Source organism: Seriola lalandi, unplaced genomic scaffold (assembly GCF_002814215.2).
Source record: "Seriola lalandi dorsalis isolate HSWRI2012SDOR001 ecotype SW California unplaced genomic scaffold, Sedor1 jcf7180002054840, whole genome shotgun sequence".
Taxonomy (NCBI): Eukaryota; Metazoa; Chordata; class Actinopteri; order Carangiformes; family Carangidae; genus Seriola; species Seriola lalandi.
Window position 1 is genome coordinate 528,529 of NW_019525393.1, and position 15,317 is coordinate 543,845.

Consider the following 15,317-nt stretch of genomic DNA (forward strand, 5'->3'; position numbering starts at 1 on the left):
TAAACCTCACCGACCGTCAACCAGATCGTTCTCGCATCATAAAACTGACTTATATTTCAGCAGTGATTCGTAACTGTTTTGGAAATCACAGACTAAAGCCATTTTCAATGAAGATTCTTCATATTTTTCCCCAACAATCTTATTGCACTGCACATATCACTGTCATTGTGGCTGGTGTTGACATATGCACATTTACAACGGTTACACAACAGGAGTCTCAGACAGCGTTTAAACATTTCAGTCTCAATGAACACAAGTAACAGTTGGGAAGTCTAATTAAAACAATCAAAGTGAAATGAAAGTACACATTTAAAGTTTTCCCAATCCCAATCCTCTATGATGAAAGTTTTTAGCATATCAGAGCTTAACTCAACACAGACGCCATAATTTCTTTATTTGTAGCCCTAGAATTACTGTATATAGTACATGGCTTTTGTTTGAATGGTACTTTTTTTTATTTCTCACATTGTTCTTAGTATACCACCTTGTAAGGCTGCCTCTTGTGCTGTTGTAACACATGAATTTCCCTCAATAAATCAATAAAGTGATCAATAAAGTCTTATCTCTTGTGTGTGTGTGTGTGTGTGTGTGTGTGTGTGTGTGTGTGTGTGTGTGTGTGTGTGTGTGTGTGTGTTTGCGTGCGTGTTTGAATACAGTACAGACAGCCACTAGTTGAAGTTAGAAGTTAGAAGACAGAGAAAGTATTGTTGGGTGTGTGAGAGCTCATGTAACCTTTAGGATCGCAGAAAACAAATTGTTGTTGAGTCTCGACCGAGTCTTCAGTAATGAGACAGAGTCTGATACGCTGACACCGTTAAGGAGCTACAGCAGGAGAGGCTGTGCTCCGAGCTGTCACCTGCAAAAATAACAAAGAAGTTGTATTCTGTGAACAGAGCAGCGAGTGAATCAGTGATATATTACGTGGAGAGACGACGTAATGCTTTGGTAGTTAGAAACAGAAGTTTATAATCAATATGTGCATTCACAATGAGCCAATGAACAGAGACTGAGATAATGTAATCATATTTACTGGCTCACATTCATTTGCAGAGTTTTGAATTAGTTTGATTGAGAGCAGAGCGGGGACGCCTGAGACGAGTACATTACAGTAATTAATACTGGAAGAAATAACAGCATGTCTCAGTTTTTCTAGGTCATTTCAGCTGAGGAAAAGTCTTATCTTGGTTATATTTCTAAGAACATTGGATGCGTTGGATATCACATTGATATTGTTTTCAAAGAAAAGGTTAGATTTTTGAAAAAATGTTTTGATGTCTGACAAATAAAGTCTTAGCTGTACAGGATCTAAAATGTGTTTTTTTTAGTTTTGCATTCACTGAGGAAAACAGAGCTGTCTGTTATACATCTTTTGATATGTAAAGATTTAATATTTTTATCTTCTATTTCATCAGGGTTACTTCTATTTTAAGTTATATATCAGCCAAATATATTTATGTAAATGTTTTGGTATTTGACAGTATATAGTAATTTCCTTTCATTTCCAGTCATGTCCTTGTAGATGTTGCTATTGTTGTATATTGTTTTGGGATTTTATACCACATATTACAGTATTAACTGGTATTCGTATCTGTCTGATGTACAGACTATTTACTGTAATGAACACTGACATCTGTTGTTGTTTCCATTTGCCAGAAACAACGACTGCACAAAGTCAAATATGACGGGCAAAGTCAAACAACAAGATTGAAGTGCAAAGTCAACAAAATCAATAATAAATGCTATTCTTAAGTAAATAAAGATAATCACATTTTGGTTGAGCATTGAACATTAGCATTGACTGAAATATGTTTGCACCACTGAGTATCAAACTAGACAAAGAATATGATATTCTATATTCTGTTCTAATGTTTTTATTATCTTGTTAGCCTTTTGGCACTATTTCAAAGTTGACGCTGGACATAGAGAGGAAACTTGGAGAGGGAGTGAAGGGGGTGACATACAGCAGAGGTCTTGTCTCAGTCAAATAGGTCATTAGGATGCTGCTATTTTATTATTGTGCACTCAAACAGCATAAAAAAAACATATAGCAGGCTTACACAGTGGACCTGACCCTAAATTAAAAATGAAGAGGTGCCTTGAGTTAAACACAAACATCGGCACGCTAAAATGTTGACACTGACAATGCTAACATGTTCAGCAGGTGTAATGTTTACTATATTCACCATCTTAGTTTAGCGTGTTAGCATGCAAATAGGGACAAATAGGGGCAAGTAGGGACAAATGACCATACAGGTTGCGTATCAGCGGCATGGTTACAATAGTAAACATGCAGTTAACGTTTTGGAACAACCAATATATTTGATTTTAAATTCTTTTACATTAAAATAACAAGACTGACTTCATATTTTGTTATTTAACATTTCTATTCTATTGTGTATTTTGTACTTAATGTGCATGTGCCAACTGAGCCAGAGATATGTGAAGAATGGAGGGAAGAGAGACAAGATAGATGGATAGACAGATCGATAGAAGGTAGGGCAAAGTGAATGAGTCATTCTTCTACCTCCTCCCTCCATCACTCCTCCCTCCTTCCTGTCATCCCAGCGGTGCTGCATGCCCTGATGCTCGGTGACATCTGGCCTTCATTCAAATCAGAATCCTTTCATTCATCCCCTCCCATTAACCAATAAGAAAGCTCAATCTTAGCAGAGACCGCCCACTCATCTTCTCCTGGCACCAATAAACACACATTCTGCTTCATTCTTTCCTTCTCCTGTGCTGTCCTTCGGCCACAATGAATGAAGTCAGTGCAGCAAAGCAAACGAGGAGTTAGAGGTGGCATACAGAGAAAGATGGCTATAGAGAGTATTTTCCCATGCTGCATGTCAGAAGAACAGAAACCTCAAACACTATATTTGCATTTGATCATTCAGGACATGATGTACATCTGAGACAAAGCACAAGCTCACACACACACACACACACACACACACACGTGCGCACGTATGCGCAGAGCAAGAGAATCACTCGTGCTTTGATTAAAGAAGCTTGAAGAGAAGGAGAAGACACTTTTACAAGTATGATGTACAAGTGATTTTCACTGATGGAGGAAAGGCAGTGTTTTGTAAGATAGTCAGTCTGCCCTGCAAACTTACAAAAAAGAAAGGCATTAAGCATTATATTCATTTCTCTTTTTAACCTAGCACGAAGATATTCATCATATGTGTAGCATCTGGTGAGGGAGGATACACACACACACACACACACACACACACACACACACACACACACATACAGACACAGTACAACTGCTGCAGTTTCCTCCTGCTGAGCAGCACCACTTGAGCAACCAGTGATTCATCATGTTGCTCAAGAGCACTACTGCAGAAGCTGAGAGCATGGACTGCAGAGCACATTTGGAATTGATCAGGCCCATAGACTGTATATGAAAAGGTCAGTTTAACTAAATGAAACATAAAAGAGATGTTCTACTTTTTTGATGTTTCTTCAGAGAATTAGGAAGGAAAATCTTTCACATGCAAAATAAGTAAATAGTTGGTCTCTTCAATCAATTGTAGGAAAGTAACAAGGGTTATATGATTCATCATCAATTTATGGAGATGAGCTAACTAAATATGTATTCTAAGTATGGGAATATAATGCCCTCCATTAATTAATATTTTCTTCCATTAACATTGACTGCTTCCAGCAAAAAGCGAACCACTGGATGCTACTTGCGGAGCACCAAACCGTGGACGGGAAAGTCAGCAGGTGGCTAGTTAACAAAGGTCAAGTCCAAAAATGTTCTGCTTTCACCATTTTGTAAAAATGTCTTGTGAAAATGATTGTACCTTATATAGTGAAATGATGAATAGAAGTGAATCAGTGTGAATCAGTGTTCACTAAACAGGAGCTAACCATCATCATGAATTGTGAACAAAGATAAAAAGATGATGAAAAAGATGAATTATAATGACTGATGAATGTGAGTTACAACCTGAGTAATGCTCAAAATTGTTTAAAAGTTGGCCATGTGAATACTATAACTATAGACTATTGCATGAACCCCTGTATAGTGTATTTAACAGTTAACGATCCAGATATTTTTTCTCAGGAGTTGGTGGGGACCAAAAACGGAGCTAAAAGGAAAAACATTTTAGCTTTAATGCTTTGACTAATTTCTTACGTTAAGAATATTTGTGCGTCCTTTCTCAAAAGGGAACGTTTATGCACTCACGTGTGTTTCTGTAATAGGTTGATGTACTTGACTACACAGGGCGTACAGTATGTCATAAAACAAGTTGTTACCAATACCATTAACCAGTAACTGACCTCAGTCATTAGCCCTCATTTAAGGTAGTATTAAAAGAGCAGTAAAGAAGACGTCACAGTAAACGGCCACATACTAACAAATACTAACTATTGGTTTACAGGCTTGTAGCATACTCTATCAACTCCTAATTTAACGCTAAACAAAGAACATATTACATATTCATGATTATGTCACTCGTCAATTCTTCAATATCCTGGTGGGTTTTTTTTCCTGTTTATTACAATGGATCTTCCACTCTGTTTGGATGTGTTTGCATATAATGCCTTCCAAATCCAGAGACATAATAAGCAGACTCTTTCATGTGTTGAGGTGAAGTGAGTCCCTGGGGGATCGACTCTGCGCTGCTCAAAGGCAAGATTTCCTCTTACAGATGAAAAGGAAATGAAAGTGGGTGGGGAGATGTACAAAAGAGAGAGCAGGAGAGCAAGAGATGGAGTTCATGGGTAAAGCTGAGAAAGAGATGCAGAGACAGAAAAGAGCAAACGACTGAGTTGGAGTAAAAGAAAAAGAGAGCAGGTGACAGTGGATAGGTCGTGAATGAGTACTAGCAGCAATACAACTGTGTAAAAAGACCCTGCATGTGTAAAGTCCCCAGAAAATGAATACTACTGACTTTGCTGATCCTCTGGGTTTTTCGTGAAAGACCAAGAAGCCACCAAGAAGCTGACATTTGTAGTTTGGATGTCTCAACAGTTATTGAATGGATTGACATGGTCTGACCTTTGGTACCACACATACATATAAAGTAGCATTAAATGGAGCTTCCAAGTTAAGCACAAGTACTGGCACCTCTGGATAACAGCAGAGGCACATAAGAAATTCAGAGAGTGAAAGAAAAAACAGAGAGATAAATAAAGAAAGAGCAACAGCAAGAGACACAGTGTGAGGATGACAAGGATGACAGGGACAAAGAAACAGAGAGCACGGCAGCAGCAGCAGTGGCAGTAGCATGTGATGTCTTCTGTTCTCTCACAGGCAAACGATTAAGTAACAGAGCAGAGTTGGTGGTTCCCTGTAGGCTTATTATCGGAGGGAATGAATGTACAGCATCTCTAGAGATGCTGCTCATTCTGTAAAACCATCATTATAATGTACTGTAGCTATGCGATGTTAAATGAGACATTATCCTGACGTTAGATCATATTTTAGAGGCTTTTAAACCTTTATACCCTGGGAATTAAAGCTAATTACAACAAACTAAAATGAAGATGCAAAAGTAATTGAATTTTTTTTGTGATATGAAATGGGCAATGCAATATCAGGGAAGCAATATAGCACAATGTTTAATAAACATAAACAATTATGGATGTGCCTGTGTAGTGTTTGTTGCTTATATTGAAAATCAGTTACAGGCTCTCAGATAAGATGTAATATCTAAGATCAAGTTAGACAGCGCACAAGACCTTCATTTTCTGTAAATGCATTAAAGTTGTTCCTGGGAATACTGAAAGTGCGTATGCATTTGTATGTGTCTGAACAGAAAAATATAGAGTCGAGATAGATAGATATCTGCAAACATGGACCTGCAGGAAATATATTAATACGTTTATACTTAGAGAATACACTTTAATCTTATATAATTTAAAAAAAAAATGTGTCACTGAGTTTAAACTTTTATATAATTCAGCTTGTTTGAGAAATGATCAGATTTATTCACTTGTTGAGAGTTACAGTATGATAATTGTGTGTGTTTCAGTGAAGCAACTGAAAGTGTCTCATCCCTCATTAATAAAGATTCCTCGCAGATAAACACGAGAAAATATTCATCAAGACGTGTTCATTTTGCTGTAAAAACTCACACCACCGTAAGTCCCACGTGCGAAAGATGTGACAGGAAATGGAAACCAGTCCTCTCTTGACCACTATCAGATCAAGGAGAAAATATGAAATAACACATGCACCCTGTAATTGACTGAGCACAGCCGAGTGTTGCAGAGTGGAGCGGAGAGGCTCATATGATCAAACAGGGGTCTAAATATAGGATGCTGCTGCATGATTTCTTCTGCTTGAGCAGGAATTCAACCCAACCTCAGCTGAGAATGAGAGGAGAGAAAGGAAAGGAAAGGAAAGAAAAGGAAAGGAAAGGAAAGGAAAGGAAAGGAAAGGAAAGGAAAGGAAAGGAAAGGAAAGGAAAGGAAAGGGGACCAGAGGTTACGGCCAAATTTAGAAAAATCCCTCACTTCTTTCAGTGTGTGCTCAAGTGTGTGTGCGCGAGAGAGAGCTGTAAGCTCAGTCACATGGTCCTGCATCCATTCCCATCTATCTCAACATAGGGGAGGGCCAGCAGCACTGTAATCTCTGTGGATGCGTCTATAAATGCTGGCTGCTTTACAATCTGTCCATCATCTCACCGTGCTGGTTGCAGTGTTGTCGCTTCGGTGGACAGTGACTAACAGAAGCAGTCCGTCTATGAAAGCCATCATGAATGACACTTAATGGGTGCTTCTGACAGGTCTATTAGAGGGAAATCTCATTTCACCACAAAATGTTTTTGCTGTTGCATTCTATACGTAGTTTCTAGGAAGACAGGATTGCATGTGATCTTCACCAAACCTCATTCAGATGTTTCGCAATTGAGGAAAGTTTTGTGCTGATATGCACTGAAATCTATCTCTGAAATCTATGTCACATAATAAGCAAAAATCTTGTCTTGCCACATCAAAATGTAGTACACTTATACAAAATTTTGATCTGGTAATTTTCACTTTCTATCTTGTAAATTTTACCTTTGTTGTTTTTGCCTGTAAATGCTATTTAGAAGTCAAACTTTTGACTTATTATTTCATGGTTTTGCCGAAATCTTATAATTCTGTCTTTAAAAGATATAACTAAATACCTATTCATTCATTCATTCATTAAAACAGGCTTCTGAATCAATGGTTGCAGCCAACTAATGATACTGTGGATGCATGTTTTTCCTCTCATCTTGTCATGAAATCATCCTATTTGCACTTACCCCCAACTCACACTTCACTCACATGTCAAGTATCCGTCTTGATTGGCTCAGAGAGATACTTTGGTAGTGATGACATGGTCTTAGTGGCTGAACTAGATTTAAGTGCAAACAGTGGACCCATAAAGAGGTTTCCTGTGGAGGTTTTGCAATGCAGGTTCATGAAAAATTCGAGCTCTGTTGCAATCGGGGCCTCATCTTTTTTCTTTTTTTCAAAAAGAAAATCTTCACAAATCAACACATGCTGTATGATTTCTGATCCACACGCAGCCAATAGAAGTTAACAGGCTAACAGCGCACAGCTCCGGAGTTAGTAACAGGAAGTGATTTATGTAGTAGAACAACATGTGAAACCCTTTTAGGTGAACTGTACGAATAACCACAAAGCTTATTCCATAAGGAATAATTAGAAGTGGATGCTGATAATAAACTGGTCAAATAGGTCATGGTTCTGTCACTGTCAGACACAAGGAGGCAGAAGGAAAGAGAGGCAAAGGGATTTAGAAAAATAATTGCCAGTATTCCTATAGGGCCATATTGTGTGCATGTGGTTATAATGGAATAAATAATTACCTTTTAGGTTCTTTCTGATCATCTGTAACAATGATTCTCAGCCTTTTTTGGCCTGTGAAACAATGTCTACTTGTGGAGCCTCATAAACAAGAGAAAAATAAACTGTATTGTAAAACTGTTAAATTACAGAAGTATTTCCAGCAAAATGTTCTTAAAGTTTCAAAAGTAAAATAACTAGTTCTGCAGAAAAAGGGCTCATATGATTGATATATTGTTACATTACATTGTTTGTAATGAGCATTTTTCTTTTGCAGCTGTTTGAGGTGGAGATAGTTTCAAGTACTTTATATGCAGTTATGTAGTTCACTCCAGAACACACATCACACCACACATACACACAACACCAAATCAACACTACCACATAACACTACCAGATAACCTACACCCCCTTGCTTTTTAACAAAACTTTTTATAATTGTCCGGTAGGATACTTTTTTGTTTTGTTTTTTCCTTTTTCTGTACAATGTTCTCTGTCATGTCTTTAGTGTTGCAATTTAAGAATGCTTAGGTGCCTCAAAACTGTACGTCAGTATTTGGGTATATTTAGTTCCACCTGAAAAGAAATGAAAACAAAACTAAACAAAACAAAAAGAGAAAATAAACTTAATCTAGTGAAGAAGAAGAGAAAGATCAAACCCTACACTCGCAGACAGAGGAAGTTGACATTGCCACACTTTCATTTCTAATGAAGAACCCAAGAAAAAACGAAACACATGTCAACATAACGCACCACAAACTGCAGCTTCCAAAATGATCATACAGTTGAATCAACACCAGTTTCTATGACAGACGATTTATTGCAGGATTGCATTAGTGTTAGCCAGGTGTTCCTAATAAACTGGCAGCTGAGTGTATTGTGACTCATACAGCCACACATTTCATTCTCATTTTGTGGGTGTCACATGACCAGAGAGTGACATCCAGTGGCCAGCTGTGGACTTTCACCTGTCGTTTCGGAATTCACCGATAGGAGGCAGTGTCATTAAACAGAGCTCACTGACTTCATCTTCTTGACGCGATTCTTCTTCTTCTTCTCCCCCGGGTTTGATTTTCTTTCTCTTCCGGTTGTCGTCTGTTCGTGTGGCAGGTATCTTTTTTCCCCCACTTTGGTGTAGTCTTAAAATCTTTATCAATCTTCGTGTATTTTACATGTCCGCACAGAAACAGTCACTGATTTTGATAAAGCACTTAATTGGTTATGTGTCCACTGCAGTATGTTTCAGATTTGATCATTATTAAAAAGATAAAACTGACGCCTTTTGAAGTGCTAACGCTTCGTTTAGCAAAGCAGCAGCTAGCGACCGGGCGTCAGTTCCACATTCAGAAAAATAGTCTGAGTTTCAGTCTGAAATGCACCTTTTACATCTTCCCTTCACGGTTGCTGTTTCACTTAATTTATAGCAAACGTAGCTCTATTCATATTGTAAAAAGCTCTATAATCTGCTGGTTAGCAATTCAAAATAAGCTAATGTGTGCTAACATGCAAATAACAGTGATGTAGCATTCAGATTAACGTGAATTGCTGTATATTCTCTCTCTTCAGATAAACCAGTGTCGAAATGGCCAAGTCTAAGAACCACACAACCCACAACCAGTGTAAGTATGACAGCAGAGGAAAGCTACGTTTGAAGTTTCCTCACTTTAGGAGCTTATTTCACTTTGAACATTTAAGAACAGAGCAATATGTTATACTGTGCAATTAAATTCTTACCTTGCAGTCTTTCTGCATTGCTGTTTTATTAAAAAAAAGAGATGTATAAAAATTAAAGTATATGACTGAGAAGTAAACAGTGTATTTAAAAGCAGTCAATCAGAAGTAAAGGTTGTACAAGTTAATGTGTTATAAACAGTGAACTGTTTTCATAGCAGTATATCAGAAATTTAACAGTGATACAACAGTTAGTATTAATTTCAGCAGTACAATATATTTAAGGGGTTGATTTGAAGGTGCAGCATGTCACAAATTCTACAAACTCAAGCAGGAAAGGTAAAGTGTCAGGGCAGAATTGCAAGAGTATATGTTTTAAATCATAAACCATCACTCTAATGGAAGATTGTCAGTAATGTTTCAGCTCTAACTTTTACATGCTTGTCCTCTTTTTAGTGTTTTTCGTATGGGTGACTCCTAGTTTATGGATGAACCTGTTTCTAATTGTTTCCCCTTGTGTTGGCACAGCTCGTAAAGCCCACAGGAATGGCATCAAGAAGCCCACATCTCAGCGTTATGAGTCACTGAAGGGGGTATGTATAGTAACAGCTGTGTATTCTTTGGTGTTTAGATAATCAAGACACTTGATCACTTAAAAAAAGATGTTTATATACAGCAGGACTGTAATTTTGGTGCATTTGGGTCTCATGGGATGGATGGTAGATGACAAAATGTGAGCACTGATGTCAAGAAAGTTGTTGTGTAACACCATATCTATTATACATGACTTCAATTAGGTTGAGCAAAGAAGTTTGGCAGACATGAGATCCAATCTCAACTTCCCTTTGTCAACTACAGCTTGGAAATTGACAAATGCTATTTTGAAGTAATGAACCCATACTTAAGATAACTCAAATGTGACATGGATGTGGGATCAGCCTTCTCTCTATTCCATGACCCACTTGTTGTAAATTAAGGATTCAAGATGCTGCATGCTCTATTTTTGTGTTGTTTGGAGGGTTTGGACAAATGCGAAGTGATGGGACAGGCTTTGTCGAGTGCACAAAGCCTGCACATACAACACAAATGTGTCCCATATTTAACTGTTGAGTTTAGGAACCCGGCTTATGTGGCTGTAGCGATGCTGTATAGTTGGACTTGGAATTAAATTATTTTCCTTCAGGAGATATCTTCCCAGTGAAATCTGGTCTCCCTGTTTACTTCCCTATTTACTGAAACTGCATTTTATAGATCCTGACCATAGACTTATAAAAAATATATTACTGCAGTAACTTAGTAGTACCCTGGTTACAAAAATGTTTGTAAATGTGCTTAGTGATGGGGAGGTCCATGTATGTACATTACCTGTTTGTGGGTTAGGAAATCTCTCTAAATTTTAAGCCTTACCTGGAAAGTGATGCAAGTTACCTTTTTTCTTTGTAGTTTTTAGTAGTCGGTAATCATTCTAAATTCTTCAAATGTTTCGATCTAAAGCTGTCCTTACCATGTGCTTACATCAAAATTGGCTTTAAGTTCTCAGACTAATTTTCAGAGTTGCATGATTTATGATTTTCCAAAGTTTAGAAAATGTCATGGTACTTGGGCAGCCTTAATTTAAAAATGCTGAAAGCATTGTTGGATGTGGTCCTCCTCTGTTTGTTATAATGTTAAATTGGTAGACAGGTTCAGCAGTTTTAGCTGGTTGTCAGAACTTGGTGAAATGCAGTTTTTCTCAGCTGACACTGCACCATTTTATAAAACTCACATCCCCTCAAGATTTTCTATAAAATATATCCTAGCCGTAAACTGATCTTATTTCAATCAACAGTGCTCTCATATACAGGAAAACTGACTTTGCATTATCATGCAGACAATATTACATCTTCCATCACTGGAGTGCCTAGGAAATAATTCTGTTTTTATGGTCAAAGTTGTTACTGTTGAGACCAGTTTTAGGATCATTTGGTTTAAGACTGACATTGATATTGTGGCATGTTTTTTTTGCTTCAGCCATCTTTCACACCTAATGAAATCACTTTTTGCTGTCACAATCCTACTTTATTATAAACAGTAGTCCCCCCTGTTTTTTTCACTAGGATTTCTGCATTGTCTTTGTTGTTAATCTCACGTATTCATTTTTGTAGGCTGGGTAGTTAAGTTCAGTTACTATTACATATTTTTTCAAACCAGATCACCAGATATGTAACTACTCTGATGTAGACGAGTGTTTGCATTTTCCTCCACCTTGAGCCTGTTTGTCTTTTGCTTTATTTTGTTGAAAGAAAAAAAGATTTAATTTCGCCCCTCCTGCCGTTGGCCTGTTCATTCATTTTGTTTTCTTTGTTTGTTGCAGGTGGACCCTAAGTTCCTGAGGAACATGCGCTTTGCCAAGAAGCACAACAAGAAGGGTCAGAAGGCGGCACAGAAGGCAGCTCAGCAGAAATAATCTGCTATCCGGTCACCTCCATGTCTGTCAGCGTTCCATAGACTGTGTTTCCACCATCACAATAAAGCTATGCTTTGTTAACAAACAAACATCAGATTGTACTTTTGTTTCTGTTGTCACTGCTCCTGCTTCTGAAACATAGGGAATAACTACATTTATTGAGTGCTTAGGGTTTATTCATGTCAACTTTGCAGTGTTCCTCGTGTGTCAAGATCCAAATAATTTAGAAAACTGAACGAAGGCCAAGTTCAAGATGACATTTTTAAGGTACGAATAAAAAGTTTAATCGGATTAAGTAAAGTTGAATCAGTGTAGTCAACTTGCTCTTTTTCATTAGAAATGTGCTGTGACCCCTGCAGATTTCCAAAACCTTGTAATCCAGCAGGTTACTTATGGCCAGTTAAATCTAAAGCAGAAAGCCAACTCTGGTCTACCCAATTTCATTCTTTAATATACGTACTGTAGGCGACTAGCCTTCAGTGCTCCTCAAGCAGGGTGTCGGTTTCTTCATCTTACGGTTTCATAAACCTACACATCATCTCCAGGAGGTTTTCTACCTACCTACATAGCTGAACACTCCAATTGGATCTTGCTGTGCTAGGAAAATAGGAAGATATGAATGTGAAAACTGTTTTAAAAGCCATTGCTTTGTACCTTCAGAAAATATTCAGACCCTTCAGTTTTTTTCACATTTTATGTTGCAGTCCTAAAAAGAAGAAAAAAAATCGCTCATCAATCTTCAGTCAATACCCCGTCATGACAAAGTGAAAACATCTTCAGATATATCTGAAATATCACATTAACAGACAGTTAACTATGACACTTGAAATTTAACTCAGGTGCCTCCCATTTCGTTTGGTTGTAGCCCACGTGGTAAATTCAGTTAATTGGACCTGATTTGGAAAGGCACACACCTGTGTATCTAAGGTGTCACAGATGAGGATGTATGTCAGAGCAGAAACCAAGGCGCAAGGCAGAGGGAGCTGCCCACAGAGCTCAGAGACAGGGTTGTGTTGAAGCACAGATCCTAGAGACATCGAGACAAATAAAAGGCCGATTTTTTACTGTCATTTTGTTTTTGACAAAATAAATATGTCCACATTTCAATTCAAGGAGGACTTAGGTTGTGTACAAAACATTTCAACAAACTTCCATGCTAACATAGCTTTGCTAGTGATATCTAGAAAGTTTCACTGGTTGTGGAGAAAAATTACAGGAGAACAAGAAACTAAAGCCGCAATTTTTTTATGTATTGATTTATTATGTAATTACATTTATTTACATATGCTGTTATCTCAGACTGCGGAACCCCACTGGATACATATATTTGAATTTTGTTTTATCAATTCATTGATTAGCATTTTATTTTTATGCAACAAATCAGTTTGCGTTTAGTCGTCATTTCCGCTCGTGCTCTGACTCCAGCTTGCATCATTTCTTGTCTCTCTCGGCAGCCGGCGGCGGCAGACAACATGTGAGTATCTCCATTCATACTGAATAATCGCAACATAAAGCGTCGATTACAACCACACTTCACTGTACCTCTGCTCGCATATGTGAACGTTTAAACACCGCCCCTTAACAAACTTTGCAGCCTGTTTAGCTACAAGCTAACTATCTGAGGCATTGATCGGCTAGCTTTAGCTTGCTAGCTAACAACAAGGAGGCGTCATCCCTGTGAACTTACTGCTGTGGAAAAGTGGTTGTTGGACTCGACTAACTAGTCTGGGCAAAGTTTCTGTATTTGCAACTTTGACGTTGAAGCTATATATTACATAAGGCTTGACATTTCATCAAATGTTTGTCAGATGTTGTTCTGACAAACTACGGAGCACAGACGGGTTTTGACAGGTCAGCTATTAATAAGATCCTAATAGGATCTGTGGAGGGTGAGAGACATTCACAAAAAAAGACAAATAGTTACTGCCCACCGCATATAATGTATGATTAATTTCCCAGCCTGACATAAATAGTATGAACAGGTTTCTGCAGGGTTCACCAGTTTACATTTAAGACTTTTAAAACTTTTTAATACCACACAGAATGCAATTTAATACCTGAATGTTAATACCAAAAATAACTACTATTGAAGACTTATTACATCACATATTTTCAGTACTTCCCAGGACTATATAACAACAGTTACTAATGATAAACTCAATTTATTTAATGTTACCTGGACCCATATAAGCAGCATAAAGTGGATGTTTGGATTAACCAATTTAAAATGATAACTGATTCAAAGTTTTGTTAAAATCAACACTTGCCCATGGTGATGAACTTCCTAGTACTGTAGCTAGCAGTAGTGACAGTGTTGTAATTCAGTGCTTTTAAGACTTTAAAGACCTACAGATACCCTGCATCTAGCATTGTGGAACAGTGAATGTGTACTGAAAGGAAAATTTAATTAGTCCTAGTTCAGTTGTTTGCAAATAAAAAGGCTAATGATCCGTATTTGAATGGCTCATGCATTATTGACATCATAACCTTTTAAATCAAAAGACTCATTGTGTGATCTTCATGACACGAACAGTCCATGTCTTCCTGCTTCACAAGTCTATTTTAGTTACTTTTGCTTTCTTTGCTTTGACAGACACCATGGTGGAGCCAGTCCCCGAGTCCATCAACTTTCCCTCTGAGGAGGAGAAGATCCTGCAGTTGTGGAAAGACAAGGACTGCTTCCAGGAATGCCTCAAACAGTCCAAGAACAGGCCCAAGTAAATTCAATTCTTTTGGTTTTTAATTACAAATAAGCAGCTTATATTAAAATGTAGTGGCTGTTACAATATACATTACTTTTCATATTTGTCATGAAGATGCATTGTCATACTTTTCCATGAGAAAGTACTGTACATACTTTAGAAGTGGTTTAGAACGACAACATGTTCATCTTGTTGAATTTTTTTTATCCTGGCGGTGGTTATGGATTTTTTTTTTTTTTTTTTTTTGAATGTCATTTCTGCTGTCGTGCTTCCAAATAAAAACATTGCATTTCCTGTCTAACCTGTCCTTAGATTCCATTGCGTACTTACAGAATTTAATCATAGTCAGTATCAGTACTTGTCCAGCATATGCAATCATGCAGAAAGAAACAATGGACCATTGCAATCAACAAATGAATAAGCAATTTTGTCTTTAAAGTCAGTCAGCACAAACATTAAATGTTAAGTAATAAGAAAATTCCATTTATGTTTATAAAGTGATTTAACCAGACTAAATGAAAAAAGACGGATGGAAAAATAATCTCTAACAAAGTCATTGGGGTTTCGTTATTGGTGGAAAATACATAAAAAATTAAATATCTGCTTCTGTCTTATTTACATTGTAATCACCGAAGTAATTTTAGATGGTTTTTTTTCCTCTCTATCCAACAAAAGAGTAAATATCATGATGACAAATAGCA

General features: G+C 37.4%; 2 protein-coding genes across 2 annotated transcripts in view; both read left to right on the plus strand.

Moving 5' to 3' along the window:
• The first annotated feature begins 8,832 nt into the window (after window positions 1-8,832).
• On the plus strand, window positions 8,833-12,003 carry rpl29 (ribosomal protein L29). The gene is made up of 4 exons (XM_023426784.2): window positions 8,833-8,907; window positions 9,364-9,416; window positions 9,997-10,061; window positions 11,822-12,003. Exons 2-4 carry the CDS (start codon window positions 9,380-9,382, stop codon window positions 11,912-11,914), a joined length of 195 nt encoding a protein of 64 aa, XP_023282552.1. The 5' UTR covers window positions 8,833-8,907; window positions 9,364-9,379; the 3' UTR covers window positions 11,915-12,003.
• Window positions 12,004-13,315: 1,312 nt separating this feature from the next.
• iars1 (isoleucyl-tRNA synthetase 1) overlaps window positions 13,316-15,317 on the plus strand; it is a 59,908-nt gene continuing 57,906 nt past the window's right edge. The window contains exons 1-2 of the mRNA XM_023426787.2: window positions 13,316-13,388; window positions 14,508-14,631. Of these exons, the coding sequence (XP_023282555.1) occupies window positions 14,513-14,631 (119 nt within the window). The 5' untranslated portion in view covers window positions 13,316-13,388; window positions 14,508-14,512. The remainder of the gene's footprint in view (window positions 13,389-14,507; window positions 14,632-15,317) is intronic.

What these genes read in the sequence shown, in the direction of transcription:
- rpl29 (XM_023426784.2), top strand. Translation starts at nt 9,380, where the DNA reads ATGGCCAAGTCTAAGAACCACACAACCCACAACCAGT. An exon ending in CCACACAACCCACAACCAGT is followed by an intron (nt 9,417 to 9,996) that starts GTAAGTATGACA and finishes GTGTTGGCACAG; the next exon opens with CTCGTAAAGCCCACAGGAAT. An exon ending in GTTATGAGTCACTGAAGGGG is followed by an intron (nt 10,062 to 11,821) that starts GTATGTATAGTA and finishes TGTTTGTTGCAG; the next exon opens with GTGGACCCTAAGTTCCTGAG.